We start from the raw sequence: 15,296 nt of genomic DNA on the forward strand, positions 1-15,296 counted from the left end.
ATTCAAATGGCTAAATGACCTCCTCAACATGTCTTGAGGTTCTCCAGAGGCCTGGGACTGTACTAATCATTTGATTCAGGTGTGTTGACACAGGGTGATATCTAAAACCTGCAGGACACTTGAGGCCTGGATTTGCCTACCTCTGCTCTAAAAGCTGCCATAGTTGAACAGGTATACGTAATAAATGGCCAATGAATGTACAAAAAGTAGCTTCAATTTTACCCGAAGCAGAAGTTAAACCCTGCTAACAAAGGCTACTGATGCATCAGCAGTCAGTAATGTGAAGTGAGATAGTGGTCTAGACATTCAGCATGTCACTTTGTGTATATTGCTAAAAAAAAAAATACAGAGGAGGCGGTAAATAATATTGTAAAATTTAATTTCATGGCATTAATATAATGTGTGTGAGCAGACAAGCTATCAAAATCAAAACAGAAAAAGAATATATTTTACACAAATGAAATAAGCGCCAGCAGCGTCACAACCACTTTTGAGATGACTGAAGGAGGAGGAGAGAAGCCCAAAAACAGGACTGCTGATACAGATCAAACAGGATTGGAAACCCAGACCTCCAAGTGTGTTGCATTAACTGTCAAACAGGCAGATGACTAGGCTTATAAGGTGTCAGGAAAGGCTATTCTGCTACGCCGTCGGGGTTAACTGTGGCAGCTGCTTAGGTGGTACCTTCAGTCCTGTTTTTGCACTTGAATGTAGCAGACTGTTCCTGGGTCAGATTACAACTTGAAATCAATTCAAACACTTCTCTCTGAGATTGATCGTTAGTGGCATAAAGGAACTGCTTCCACTGATTTCTAAAAAGTGCAGATTCAGACAACGTTGCATCCCGAGCAGATGGAAGCATGTCAACACTGTCGATTTCAATTAATAACTGACCCAGGTAAGGAGGGGACCGTTGCAATGGGTTACAGGTTCTGACAGCACTGCAGTTTGCTTCCTCTCTGGCCATCTGTGGTCGGCGGCACGCTGATGTCCACCACGTTGTTTCCCGGGGACTCGTCATGGGCAGACCGCTCGGCAATCTGCTTCTGCGATACGATGCGGTAAATTTCTGTTTTTTGAAAAGATGAAATGGAAAACATCAGCTTTCTCTCTCAGTCTAAAAGCTTGCATAATTTACCTTTAGAACCACTAATGTGGGATGTGAGGTGGTAGTTTTACAGCTCCTCACTCGGTACCCGACTAATACAGTTTATTATAAAAAAAAAAAAAACTTTATAAAGAATAAAAAAGTTAAGCTACCAAAACAAACTATCCTCTCTGAATCTACTGCATATCAACCAAAGGTTTCATGCCTCATTGTGTGTGTGATTTGATCTTTTTTTAATATTCTAGTGACGTGTGGAGCTCTGGCATTCAACCTCCATTCACAAGCACACCTACCTGTAAGGATATTTTTGAAGGCTTCTTCAACATTTGTTGAGTCCAAGGCTGAAGTTTCTATGAAAGACAGATTGTTCTTTTCTGGGGAATGGGAAAGAAAACAGATTTAGTAAGAGTGAAACATCACTGTACCAATAACCTTTCTGCAGCAGTACCTGCAAAAGCGCGGGCTTCGTCTGTGGGCACGGCTCTGAGGTGGCGCAGATCACTCTTGTTGCCAACCAGCATGATGACGATGTTGTTGTCGGCGTGGTCTCGCAGCTCCTTCAGCCAGCGTTCCACATTTTCATATGTCAGGTGTTTGGCTATGTCATACACTAGCAGCGCTCCCACCGCTCCTCTGTAGTAGCTGTAACAGTACCCAACATGGATGTTAAGAGTGAATTCCCTTCGTTGATTGCAATGCAGAGGCGACGTGCAGATGCATGTGCACAACGCTACATCGGACTCACGCTGAGGTGATGGCCCTGTAGCGCTCCTGTCCTGCTGTATCCCAGATCTGAGCCTTTATCGTCTTGCCGTCCACCTGGATGCTGCGCGTGGCGAACTCCACCCCAATGGTGCTCTTGCTCTCGAGGTTGAACTCATTTCGTGTGAATCGAGAGAGCAGGTTGCTCTTCCCCACACCCGAGTCTCCAATTAACACAACTGTGAAGAGAAAAAAGAGAAGATGATTGTATTAGTGTGGGATGGGAGAGGCAGCGGATAGGCCCTGTGTTCTCAAATCCAGGAAATGTTACAAAGCAATGGGCAGCACAGCGATGTGGTGGTTAGCACTTTTGCCTCAAAACAAGGTCCTGGGTTCAAATCCAAGTTTAATGTTGTCCTTTGTCTGAGTTCTCTCTGGGTACTCTGGCTTCCTCTCATAGTCCAAAGAGGTTAATTCTGATTCTGTAGGTATGAGTGTGAATAGCTGTCTGTCTCTGTGTGTTAGGCCCTGTGACAGATTGGCAACCTCTCCAGGGTGAACCCTCCCTCTCACACTATGATAGCTGGGATAGGCTCCAGCTCCACCGTGACCCTGAAGTGGATAAGTGGAAGAAGATGGATGGATATAAGGCAATGACTCTAAATCATGGTGTCAGTGGAAGCCTGGGGCTTTCTATTTTTGTAAGGCCAAAAATCCTTTCTGAATAATGAAAGAAATGACAGAATAAAACGCTAAAGTCAAGATGCTAGTGTGTTATAACTCAATAGTGTTTAAAAATGTGTCGGTTTCATTTATCTTCATCACACATTTAAACACGAAAATAGCATTTTTGGGCCTTCATATACCTGATGAAGGTCAGATGGAAACATAAATGTACCAGGGTGCAGTGTGCAGCAGTTCTATGTAACTCTTTTTTTAGAGCCTATGTAATATGATTGGGTTCTCTGCCACATGTAGCAACAAAACAACTGCAAAGCTTGTGTACAGACAAAAAAAAAAATCATCCACACAAAAGAATGCAGGTCTTGTACTTCCTGAGGGGAGGTCCACTGTAAACAATGATGTTGTGATGTGTGAACATTCTATATAAAACCACCAGGAAACGAAACAATACTATCAGCCTTTTTTTACACTGATGAAAATACTAAACATGTGATAAACAAAATAAACTGCTCATTATCACACATTTGAAATGATTGTGACATTTCACCAATCCAGAGGTTAGTCGGGGTAAAACACAGTCAGGGCTGTGATATGAAACAAACCGCTGAGAGCACTGAGGTAACCAGGCTTTACTCGGTTTATTCCCCTGTCCTTCGACAAACGGAAAAAAGAGCCGAACTTTGTCCCTGACGACATCACGCTGCTCCGGGCTGCAGGAAGCTGATAACAGGCTTCATCAAAACCTGAATCGACAGTTTAAGGCCGCCTTGCCCTTCCTGTTTCGGCCGTGTACACAGAAGATGGTTGGAGCATAGAGAGAGAGAGGGAGAGAGAGAGCCCTCGCCTCCGGCAGATGCCCTATTCATCCCACAGAGGATACTTTGTTACATCTAAATGGCCTTTTGGCTTATACAGGCCTGGGATGTTAATGTGCCACAGGAGCTGATATCACGATCAAAGGAAGGCATTCTGGATCCATCTGAGAAGATAAACACTGACCCGAGTCTGGAGTCTGGTACCGCTTCAGACAATCCACCAGGCCCACTGCCTGACATGACAACAAAAGACATTAAGCTGCTGCATTTACAGTGTCAATAAGACTGTCTGAGGACCATCCTGATCTGGCGATGAAGCGTATTGATCAGTAAGAGGTAGAGGCTAAGGCCTTCAATCAGCCTCATGAACAGGATTGAGAAAAAAATTAAATATGATCCAATAAAGGTGGAAATTCTCCAACGTGCAATCATGCTATGCTCGGTTATTTGTATATTTTTAAAAAGCTGAGCACGCGCAGGGTGTTGCGTCCTTTACCTATAAATATAACTGCGGGCGCCGTAATGTCACAATGACAGCATTATATTGTAATAACACGAACCGACTATCATCCGGGCAGTTTCCCAGAAAAAACTCCGTTTCCTTTAAAAAAAAATGCACACAGCTGCTCACAGCACAGACACAGTAAGACATAAAGCATTCATAAAGCTCTGCTTAGTCGATGCGAGCCTGTGTAAAGGGGAATGCAGTCATCTTTTTTTTTCTTTCTTTTCTTTTTCTTTTCTTTCTTTTCTTTCTTTTTCTTTTTTACCTTTGAACAAGAAATCGTATTCATCGTCTCGGTTCCCCATTCTAGACGAGGCCGCTGCAGCGCTTGTCTCCGGAAGAGGATGTGTGGAAAGTATGGGTATGAATTTTCGCTATATGCCAGAAAAATATGGTAAAGGTTTGTACTCAGACTCTGCGCCAGTGTTGGCTGTCAAGGCGAGCTGACCGCAGAAGGGGAGAGCTCCCAACTCTGCAGAGGGAGGGGAGGAGTCCCTGCAGTTCGCATAGTTTCCTCCGGGGGGCGAGCTTTACTGGTATGCCAGCAGATATCTACCATTCATCTGGTCCCCACATTCAGAGGAGTGTTTAATTCTGAATGAATAACAAGGTCAAGGCACGTTAAATTATCTTTAGACATTATGCTAACATTATGTGGCGCGTGTGAGAGTGTGTGTGCAAAACAGGGGTACTATTCACAGCACACAATAATATAATTAAGGCCAACAATACATTACTGGCTACTGAAACGTTTTAGGAGATTCGAAAGCTAAATTTTAGAAAACGTTATGCTGCATAGAGAGAGAAAAAAGTGAGAAAATGGGGACTGTGCATTTACATAAAATTACCTAAAAGCCAATGTAGATAAAAATAGATATTGTAGATAATATGATATCTCATTTGCATAAAAGAGAAATGTGATAAGATGTGTATTTTTTAAATAAAATGTTTATTTTATGTAATTGTTTATTATTGTTATGTTCTGTGTCTTTAGATATTTTTGTAGACATCTGCACATATTCTTCAGTGGTGATTACACGTCGCATACATTGGTGTGCTTTCGCATTAAACCCATTTAGACCCTATGAGTCCGTGGCAAATATTTTTAGTTTTAACTACCAGTAAAATGTGTCTTTAAAAACACAAATTATTAGATTTTCCTCTAAAAACATAATTAATAGTTTGGGGGGGGGGGGGGGGGGGGGTATTTTTTTTTGAGTGGCTTTCCCTTTAATGTCCTTCTGACACTTGGCCCCGCCCCGCCCACCAACTCTGCTCCAATTGGTCGAGCACAGCGTCAGCTGCCGCAGCAGGAACGCACGTGCTTCTCCGCGCATTTCAAGATCAAGATGGCAGCCTCCGTATGTCGGTACTACGAGGTTAGTGAGATTCATGTCCTTCGTTGCAGTCGCCGAGCCTCGGGCCCGCTCTCTGGTTAAGGGAATAAACTCGCAAGGCTTCGCCATCAGTCTCTTTATGCCCGTGACGTGAACGCGCTTTAGAGTGTGTGCACTCTGGTGTGTTTTACGCAACTTGAACGCGAGATGTCCGTTAGAAAGGGCCTTGTTTCATCAGAGGCACGGCAGAGGTTTACTAATGTTATTTAATTCCTGGGGTCTTAAAATCATAGCATTGTATTGACTCGGGTTTTGACTCTGTGTGTCTGTGCTTGAGTGGCACATTTCATTTAAAATGCGACTTTTAGAAGCCTGCATGCAGTCAGGTACTAGAGCAAATATGATCAGTGACCTCGCTGCTATAAAACCACGAAAGCTGTTACAGTTTTAATTAGAGCAGCGGTGACCACTTGTTTTAGCTTCTGTCTCCTGACAAATAACCGAACCATCCTTTCAATATAAATAACTTGATCACGCTTCATTTTACACAGACAGCGAATATGGTGCGTTCGTCGTTTTTAGAAAGGGTCGAAAATTGTAATACCGTGTGTATGCCATTGTTATAAGCAGAGGATTAAACGCACCAAAACAGATCATTGCTGCCACAGCATGTTTCACCAAATTTCTCATGTTTAAATGTACAACCATCAAAATAAGTTATCAAATAAAGGACAGATATTAGCAATTAGAGGGGAAATCTATTAAGACTGGATCATGAATTTTGAATTTGTCCTGGTCAGGATGAAAATATCCCACTTAGGGCAGAAGACATTTATTTATTGACAGGATGATGATGTGCTGCATTAGTCACAGTCACCAGGTTTTAAGCACACTCATGGAACATGTTAGAGCTTCATCAAATGAAGGGATATATTTTAGAAGTATGGTATTATGTGCCGGTTTACCTCCCAGCTAACTATGACTGACTGATTCTGCCTGTCTGTTGCAGCTGATTGGCAGAAATGCCTTGGCTCTCAGCTCCCGGACTCTGGTCTCCTCAGTGTGGAGGGGAGATCATTACAGGTTGCAGAGGAGCCCAGGTGCAGCTGTGCAGGTACCCAACAACACCTCCCATTCACCCTCAAGATACTCATTTATTAAATCACTGCTAATGTAGAGTTGTGCCCGTTAATTTAAACAGTTCTTTTAACTTAAAGTGCTGGGATTACTTATCTTTATGCCCTTTTTTAGTTTAAGGTTTTATGAAAAGCAATGCATAGGTTCTGTATTTTTTTTTCTTCTCTTTTTTCATTGTTCCAGTCGCAGCATGTGCTTAATCTGTTCACTCTATTGGTGCACGTGTTTGTCCAGCTAAAGTCCTTCTCTGTGTTTGTTATCAGGTGCGATATGCCTCAGGACGGAAAGGTTTTCTGGGAGAGTTTGTTGATAACCTTCGTCAGGAGTTCAGTAAGAATCAGGAGATGAAGGAAAACATAAAGAAGTTCAGAGAAGAGGCCAAAAGGCTCGAGGAGTCCGACGCCCTTCAGCAGGCCCGCAGAAAATATGTAAGAACATTAGCTGGTTTGATTTATATTATATATATATAAAGATAAACATCAAGCTTATTATATTTAATTAGTTTTCTAGAATTTTAATGTTGTTTTTAAAAAATTTCTGATCAGAAATCAATAGAGGCAGAGACAGTGAAGACATCAGAGGTGTTTAAGAAGACCTTGGGCTCTCTATCAGAGACCGTTAAGGAGGTAAGGCCAACCTGATTGACAGCCCCAACATGAAAATATAATAATTTAATTTGGAATCGCACAGTAAGAGTTCACATTAAGTTGTAATGTTGTTAAGAATGCTTTCCAATTAAAAAAAACATTACGTGGAAATCATTAATAAAATGAAACCTGCTGTGTGCTTGCGTGCCATTTGGATCAAAGAGTCTCGAGGAAGTGAGTCGTAGTGACATCGGGAAGAAGATCAAGGAAGGTGTGGAGGAGGCCACCAAGACAGCCAGAGGCTCTGCTGAGTCTTTATCCAAGGGAGGAGAAAAACTGGGCCGGACCAACGCGTTCAAGGCCATCTCACAGGTCAGAAAACGAAACGAGACGTCTATAGATGTCCAAATTAATGCCTCTCATCTTCATCTTTTGTACGTTGTCGTTGGTATCCAGGTGTCTGCCAGACTTTATTGATGTTTTGACTACAGCAGGGGAGAAAATGGAAGATTTTGGAAATTAGCATTTAGTCGTTAACACATCTTTCTTCACAGGAACATAAGGGCAGATTTCAGACACCAGTCAGTTGTTGGTTAATTCAGGTCATATTTGGCAAATAGTTGTTACGTTCTGGGCTATAAAATGTTTACAAAAGCCTTCCTCAGCTGCTTTTTGTTACTGCTTTCTTAAGAAACTGTTTCTTTAGAAGCAGCTTAAACTTTGAATTTACTTTTGGATGTCATTAAAATTTTGGTTTAGACTCTGATTATGTTTATAATTAAAAAGTGCGAACTCTCTGCAGGGTGTAGAGTCCATGAAGAAGGAGATAGATGTTGGTGACGCCGGCCCTTACAGGGCTCCTTCTCAGCTGAGGAAGAGGAGCGATTTCTCATCTAAAAGTGCAGATGACGACACCAGAGTGTTCGAGGCCAACGAGTGAGTAAATGTTAGATCTCAAAACCAGTCCAATGACACAAGCTGTTGTACACCCACCTCTCTGATGCGGCGAATTATCTCCATTTTTAAATCTCAGAGAGGCCATGGGTGTCGTTCTTCACAAGGATTCAAAGTGGTCCCAGCAGTGGAAGGACTTCAAGGACAACAACGTAGTTTTTAACAGTAAGAACGTCTGGTTTTTCCTGCTTTGTGTGATATCTTTATATGTAATTTCTCTTTATGGCAGCAGGGGGCAGTAGAATGTTTACTGTAGATTCAATGATCAGCTAATAATGAAGTGCAGTCATGAGCTGTTTGCACAGGTGCAGAATGTACCTGCCGTAATCAGTGGAGACATGTCTAACCTGTTCAACCTCCATTTTTGTTTCATTCAGGAATCTTCGAGATGAAGATGAAATATGATGAAAGTGACAATGCCCTCATCAGAGCATCCAGAGCTCTAACTGACAGAGTCACTGACTTCCTAGGTAATGCTCCACCACATTCAATCCTGAATTTGGAGTTCCTTTTCTCTGTTAAAGCCTTTTATCTGATTGTTCTCGCCAGACCTCAAATCTTGTTCTTCTTATTTAAAAAAAAAAAAATCATTTTTTATCCCAAAACCTATTAATCTTCTGATTAGTCAGGAATACTATTAACTACGTGCTCCATGGTACTGACAGATCTTCTAGATATTTGATGATGTTCACCAGCTTCGACGTTACACATTTAATTTGTGGTACTGAGTGTTGTTGCTGCTTCTGATTTTAGCCTTTGTTTCCTAGGTGGTCTCTTCTCTAAGACGGAAATGTCCGAGGTGCTGACAGAGATCCTGAAGGCAGACCCCAGCTTTGACAAAGATTCTTTCCTCAAACAGTGTGAGAAAGACATCATCCCCAACATACTGGAGGTAAACGGGTTCCTCCAGCCTCTGTCTGTGTCTGTCTTCACTCTCGCTGTTTCCGTTAATGCTTTTCTCTGTGGAGGTTAGGAAGAGACTTGATGAAAGTCTTGGTTCATTTAGCCTGAGTTTTCACTCTAGTTTGGATCAGATCCAGTAATGAATTTCCTGTCCTCTGTTTGAGTTCAGCTGTTAGATTACTGAGTTTAAACCAAGTTCAGCAGCTAAATACATCATTCAGATAACTGAGGGGATCCAAGAGCTTATGATACAGTTCTGTAAGTCGTGCATGCTTGTTATGTAAAACAGATAAAATGAAATAAAATGCTGTTTATGATTATATCAGGAGGAGAGCACTGAGTGTAGTTGAAGTCTTGGTTTAGAGTAGCAGAAAATGATCTCAACGTGTTCTGATTTTGAATGAATTCACTAAAGTTTACTGTGCTCGGTTAAATATGAGATGTGGGATTTGCTAAAATAATTTGAGCATCCTGTCTAAAAGTCACAAGAATACCTGTGAGATTTGTTTATGTTTTTAAAGCTATAATTCGGTATCTTTGTCCTTTCTGCAGGCGATCATCCGTGGCGAGCTGGAGGTATTAAAGGACTGGTGCTATGAAGCTGTGAGTTATTAAACACCACTTGGTAACAAAAGCAGTTTCTACAGGTGTTGACATAATACAGGGGACACATGTGAAGAAGAAGAGCTTATTACGTTGTGATGTCTACAAAAAGACACAATCCTACTTTTTAGTAATTGCATTTTAGCTGGCATACAGTATGTGGGAAGCATGTTTTAATGCTAGATGTGTGTTACGTGTATTTGTACTCAGACCTACAGTCAGCTTGCCCACCCCATCCAGCAGGCCCGAGCTCTGGGGCTTCTCTTCCAGTCTAAAGTACTCGACATCGATAACTTAGATGTAAGTGCTCTCCCTGATGCTCGGTAACCATCATGCAGCTTGTATTACAAAGCTCTTTCCCTGTTTTCTGCTTTTCCCTTTCTCCTTTCATTTGTCTGTTCATTTTGTAACCCTGTGTTTCAGCTGGCGATGGGTAAGATGATGGATCAGGGCCCTGTGCTGATCATCACCTTCCAGGCTCAGGTTGTCATGGTGATTCGCAGCCCCAAAGGAGATATTGTGGAAGGAGATCCGGTCAGTCAACTCACGATCACTGTGCTAGAATAGGGAATCCAATGGATACCATCAAAGCTTCCTCAAGGAAGTAAACAACACTAAAAGGCTGAAATCAGATCAGTGGTCTATAACAGAGGCCCATTTTTTTTAATGTCTTTCAAATTTATGGGTTTGATGCAGCAATATTAACTTGTCTGATATCATCGGATTTCAACTGTTAGCAATGTTAGAGGCCTCAAATATATCATCATAAGCCAGATCATTTATTAACTCGCTACATTTAAAGTTTGAAGTCTGCAAAACTCTTTGAAATTCACTGTTTCTTCTCTTCTCCTCCCTCAACAGGAGAAGGTGATGAGGATGATGTATGTGTGGGCGTTGTGTCGGGACCAAGAGGAGCTGAACCCCAGTGCTGCCTGGAGGCTCCTGGACATCTCTGCCTCCAGCACAGAGCAGGTCCTCTAAGAGGAGGAGCAGGAGTACAGTGGCTCATCTGGGGGACACAAACTGAGATACAAACACATACCTGGAATAGCTGCACATCCTTTATACATTAAGTTGAACAAAGAGAGAAGAGGGAAACCCTGCTGCTGTGTGAGAGAGTACCATTTCCCCATTTGTACCCAGAGGATTTATGTGCAAGCGTGCATATTTGACCACCCTCTGACATGTAGATCCAATTAGCTTTGGAGATAGTTTATGACACATTCAGTTAAGTTTGTCTGTGCAGTCTTCTGTACTGGTACGCTCAGTGTTTTGGATTGCCTGGAGTATATATATACAGCATAACTAATTAATTTCAGCGTGGATGGACCTGCATCTTCACCAGGAGCCTGCATTGTTTCATCTAAGCTGCATAGCTCATCAATACTGGACGGCTGGTGGGCAGATTGTAAATAATCCTGTTATGACAGTGGAGGAAAATGGACATGCAGTCTGTGATATCTGTTGGTCTTTAGGGGGATGTTTTATACCTAAATTACATTGATCCCGGTTAAATAATGGAGCTGGAAGATGAAATTGTTGACTGTGGTGGGGACCTTTGAATCATCTGTGCACAGGAGACACTTTAATAGAGCAGCTTCAGTTTTACTTTTGTGCCCTCGGTGAATGGATTTGGGCACAATGTTGAGACTAGTGCATTATGGGTACTGTAGTGCATGTTAAAAGCATAAAAATATGCTTCAGTTTTTGCAGCAGATGAACCACAGCTGCCTCCTGTGTAGCATCAACAGCATTGAACAAGCAGCGACCAACTGAGCTGAGTTTGACAGAGAGAGTATTTTTTTCTCAGTCAAAGCAAACCAGCCTTTAAAGAATGTTTTTTTTTTTTGTTTGTTTGTTTTTTTAGGGCCTAATATTAAAATATGAATTTTCAAAGTCACCTTGAAAGAACGGATGAGAGCTGCAAGGGCTTTAATGTTCTTCAGTGTCAGTGTTTGAAGGGCTACTGACGACCAGAAAATTTAAACTAAATTTTCAGATCCTTCAGTGCTCACTTTGTTGGTTTCTGCTTTGCTCCTGCTGGTTTTTACATAAGAGTAATGGTGAAATGAAAAAGTAAAACAAGGATAAAAACATACGACGTCCACCCTGTCATGCCGAGACAAGTCTACAGTTTACTGGGACTTGAAATCAAATTGAGAAATCGAGGAGATAAAGCTCCCAGTGGGACTCGTATCTACTTATTAGTGTAAGCTTATATTCAACGTCGTCATGCTTGTGAGCCGAAATGGGACCACCTTACTTTTTCCAGTCATTGAGGCAGCTTTGATGTTTGAGGAATCGTTGCACATTTTTCAGCTGAGCTGTTTGGTTTACATTTACGTGGCTTTGCGAGACACAAATGATGACGATGATTGACACGTATAGATATCGTTGTTCATGTAAGTAAAGATTACACACATTCTGATCGTACTGTAACGTTACAGCTTCATTCAGTTCATAATGAATGTCTTTAAGCTTCATGTTGTACCGCCTCTGTAAAGACGCTCTGAGTTTGTGGATGTGTGTGTTCTTTAAGCACAGCACTTCCCATTAAAGGTCAAACCGCACGAGGCGGTTTATTGCAATGTCCGAAAGTCATGGATGTGTCTGATGGCCACACCGTGCTCGCCTTCTGCTTCTCATGAGTCTTGGTTGTGTAATCCATCACATGGTTGCGATAGTGTTGAAAGAAATATGTGACAGTTGTGTTGGAGTCATTCCTGGTGATTAAAACAACACACTCGCCATAAAACATGCACTTTTATTTATGAGGACGACGGGTGAGAGGACTCGTATTTAAACGTTATTTTTTATTGAGTATGTGTATTTCTTTCTGAACTGAAGCCATGCTGTTTTGGACTCTGCTGCCACCACCAGTCAAAATGTGATTACAACAAGACACAACTGTTTCTCATGATCCCACATTAAATGCCAAAATGTCCCAGGGGAGAAGTTTCTGTGATTTGGAGAAACTTATTTTTTTGCCTGACAGATAGTGATGTTTGCATCTTGAGTTTGTTCTATGCAAACCTTTAACGGCAGTAATGATCACTCAAGGTTTGAGGCGCCACAGGCAGGACCTCAGTTTCAGTCATGTTGTGTTGCTGTAAAAACTGTCCTTGTACATACTGTTTTTATTGGATCAGAATAAAGAGAAATTCTAATAGTTCAAGTCAGACTAGATTGCTTTACAGCGAATGACAGCAGACCCACGATGTATTCAGATCTCCTTTATTTCTCTCTGTGTGTCAGTCAGCAGAATAAAGAGTGCTGTATTATGATTTGTTTCATCCAGCCTCTCCCCGAGTCAGCACATCTGAATACTGTGTGTTTGTGCTCGAATGAGTAAATTAAAGTCTGCGCATTATGTGTGTCTGCTTTCTCATTTTAAAAACTGACCCGCTTTGATAGATGCCTATTGACACTGGTTGATAAACCTATAGATTTGGTAATACAGGGCTGATAGATTAGCTTCTACCCCGGGGTCAATATATCAGGCGGGCGGGGGCTGATCCCTCAGCTGTCTGTTGTGATGTACGAGTATGGATGTCCTCATATCAACTAACCTCTTTCAGTTCTTTGGAGTCTCCTTGCTTGTCTGACTGCAGCTGAAGCCTACGAGGGAACGAATAACCATACATGAAACGTCAGAATTATTAATGTATGGTGCCATTATCAGGTTTATTATGTTCCTACAGTTAGGTTTGTACGTTTTTGGACACTGTACACCAGCACAGTGGGTTTTAAACCTACATGTGACTGAAGTGCAAAATAAAAGAAACATCTTCCATGAACTGTTTAGGATCTGCAGCCATTTTCATACACAGTCCCAAATTTTCAGAGGCTCAAAATTAACTGGACAAACTAACAATCTTAAATATATGGATTTTTCTAATACTTTGACTGGAAAGTATTTAACTTTGACTTTGATTTTCATCCATGATTACCAGAAGTCTGCCTGGATCTGAGGAGCATAGCCTTGTACACGTTGCAGTTCATCCTGCTGCTCCTATCAGCAGTCACATGAAGTGTTTATGTGACTCTGGCGGCCGTACATGCCAACATTCCTTCATTCAGGGAGGTATCGTTTAACGATGCTATGCCTACCTTCTTGAGAGAGTTCATGACTTGGCTAAATGATGTGAAGTTGTTTTTCTTACCCATGGAAATTACATTATCACACACTTTAGTCGTCTCCTGTGAGCTTTCAGGCCTGTTGGTGTTGCAGTTTATTCCATCTTTTTAAGAATGAGCCAGATTGTAGATTTGGCCACTCTTACTCCACTCCTTGCTCTCTCTGAGGTTTATTTTGGCTTCCTTAGCTTGCATCACCTTTGGGCCTCATATTGACAGATCTGGGTCATTTTCTAAGTTGAACTCTTGGAAAACGACCCAGATCTTTCACCTGTCAGATTCATCAGTAAGAAGGGGAAAGGACACACCTGGTCATGAAACTGCTCGTCCTTATTGCCCTCATACGTTTGAGCCTCTGAAAACAGACTGTGTGAAGTACTTTTGTTGAGCCCCATGAGTTAAAGCTGAAAGTCTACACTTCAGTCACAGCTCGATTGTTTGACTTAAAATCCACGGTGTTGGTCTACAGAGGCAAAATTGGAAAAACTGTGTCATTCTCCAAATACTTGGATTTAACTGTATGACATGCACTTTCTGTCAATGTGGAGCATGAGTGAAGAGTAAAGCCCTCACTATACTGAGAGTATCTTACTGGGGAAAGTCCCTCCAAGCAACAACACACTTACTGCACCCAAGTGAATGGGATTAAATGCAACAACACAATCACCTCAGAAAGGAAAAGGGTCATGGAGGCAGAGCAGAGCTTTCTTTTAACATCGTCTTGGTGACACACTACCATGCATACATCAAGCTGTAATCTAGTCTACGTTATAACAGCGTTATCATAATGCAGGCAGCCCTTCAGGCATTGCCCTAACAATGGCTAAACAATTTCAGTTTTTTGGTTTAGGTTTATTTTATTGAGGGCGTTTATATGGTTTGATCTCAAATTTTTAAATGAGCGCCAGCATAGAGTCAAAGGCAGTGTTTTTAGTGTTAGCATATGGCTTCTTCTTTGCATGATAGAGCTTTAACCTGGATTTGAGGATGGCATGTTGAAGTGTGTTTACAGAGAGTGATTTCTGGACATGTTCCTGAGCCCATGCTGTGATTTTCATAACAGAGTCATGTCTGTTTTTAATGCAGTGCCGCCTGAGGGCCAAAAGATCTTGTTGCGCCGTTCCAACTTAAAAAAAAAAAAACAGAAACGTTACTGACATCAAATTTAAAATGAGCTAATATTTGTAATAAAAAATTGCAATAAAAATATCTTATATTTATATAATGTAAAAAAAAAAAAGACTATTCGAACATTTGATATGTTTTCTATGTTTTGTTGTGAACAAATACGGGTTTGTGAGATTTGCATTCTGGTTCGTAGATTTGGAGTTGTATAGATAGGAAGGGCAGCAAAGTATAAACACTGAGTTTCATCATCTTGTGGGTTGGAGACTCTTACCATTTATGACCACAGTGGGTGCACTGCTGGAGCACTGCTCATTGTTATGAGATTATGATCCCCTTCAGGGCAGTGTTACAATCCACCGACTATTAATTAAACCTACTGGGAGATCCCATGCAGCCTCAGGCAGGGGAGATGTGGCTGTGTATGGACTACAGTCTGCAGCAGTGTTTGTAGAGTTTTAATTGTGTCAATTAATTACTTCTCACAGTGAGTTCGGAGCTTATAGCCACAGGCACAATCAGGTAGCCCCGCTTGTTTTGCTCCACTTCTTGATCATGTAATTTTTTGCAGGTCAGCAAAACCTGGAGTGCAACCTGACATCAAATTTAAATGTCGTCTTACACAATATAACAAAGGAATGGGTTTAAAAAAACAGCAGACTCTCATGTATTTAAAAAAAACTCTGTCAATGCTAATAT

General features: G+C 41.6%; 2 protein-coding genes across 2 annotated transcripts; one reads left to right on the forward strand and one right to left on the reverse strand.

Annotated features, from left to right (window-relative positions):
* Positions 1-389: 389 nt before the first annotated feature.
* On the reverse strand, positions 390-4,256 carry LOC146613626 (ras-related protein Rab-11B-like). Its single transcript, XM_085378181.1, has 5 exons — positions 4,080-4,256; positions 1,854-2,049; positions 1,557-1,750; positions 1,402-1,482; positions 390-1,069 (listed from the first exon to the last, which is right to left on the reverse strand). The coding sequence occupies exons 1-5, from the start codon at positions 4,117-4,119 to the stop codon at positions 924-926; spliced, it is 657 nt and encodes a 218-aa protein (XP_085234307.1). The 5' UTR covers positions 4,120-4,256; the 3' UTR covers positions 390-923.
* A 902-nt stretch (positions 4,257-5,158) lies between these two features.
* On the forward strand, positions 5,159-10,491 carry LOC146613627 (mitochondrial import inner membrane translocase subunit TIM44-like). The gene is made up of 13 exons (XM_085378040.1): positions 5,159-5,193; positions 6,161-6,265; positions 6,552-6,716; positions 6,834-6,914; positions 7,098-7,247; positions 7,678-7,811; positions 7,909-7,994; positions 8,207-8,299; positions 8,597-8,721; positions 9,285-9,335; positions 9,546-9,635; positions 9,759-9,869; positions 10,197-10,491. Exons 1-13 carry the CDS (start codon positions 5,164-5,166, stop codon positions 10,314-10,316), a joined length of 1,341 nt encoding a protein of 446 aa, XP_085234166.1. The 5' UTR covers positions 5,159-5,163; the 3' UTR covers positions 10,317-10,491.
* The last annotated feature ends 4,805 nt before the right edge of the window (positions 10,492-15,296 follow it).

The sequence above is a fragment of the Diplotaxodon limnothrissa genome, linkage group LG18 (assembly GCF_057381915.1).
Source record: "Diplotaxodon limnothrissa isolate DT_005_m linkage group LG18, D_limnothrissa_male_GT1.1, whole genome shotgun sequence".
Lineage (NCBI taxonomy): Eukaryota > Metazoa > Chordata > Actinopteri > Cichliformes > Cichlidae > Diplotaxodon > Diplotaxodon limnothrissa.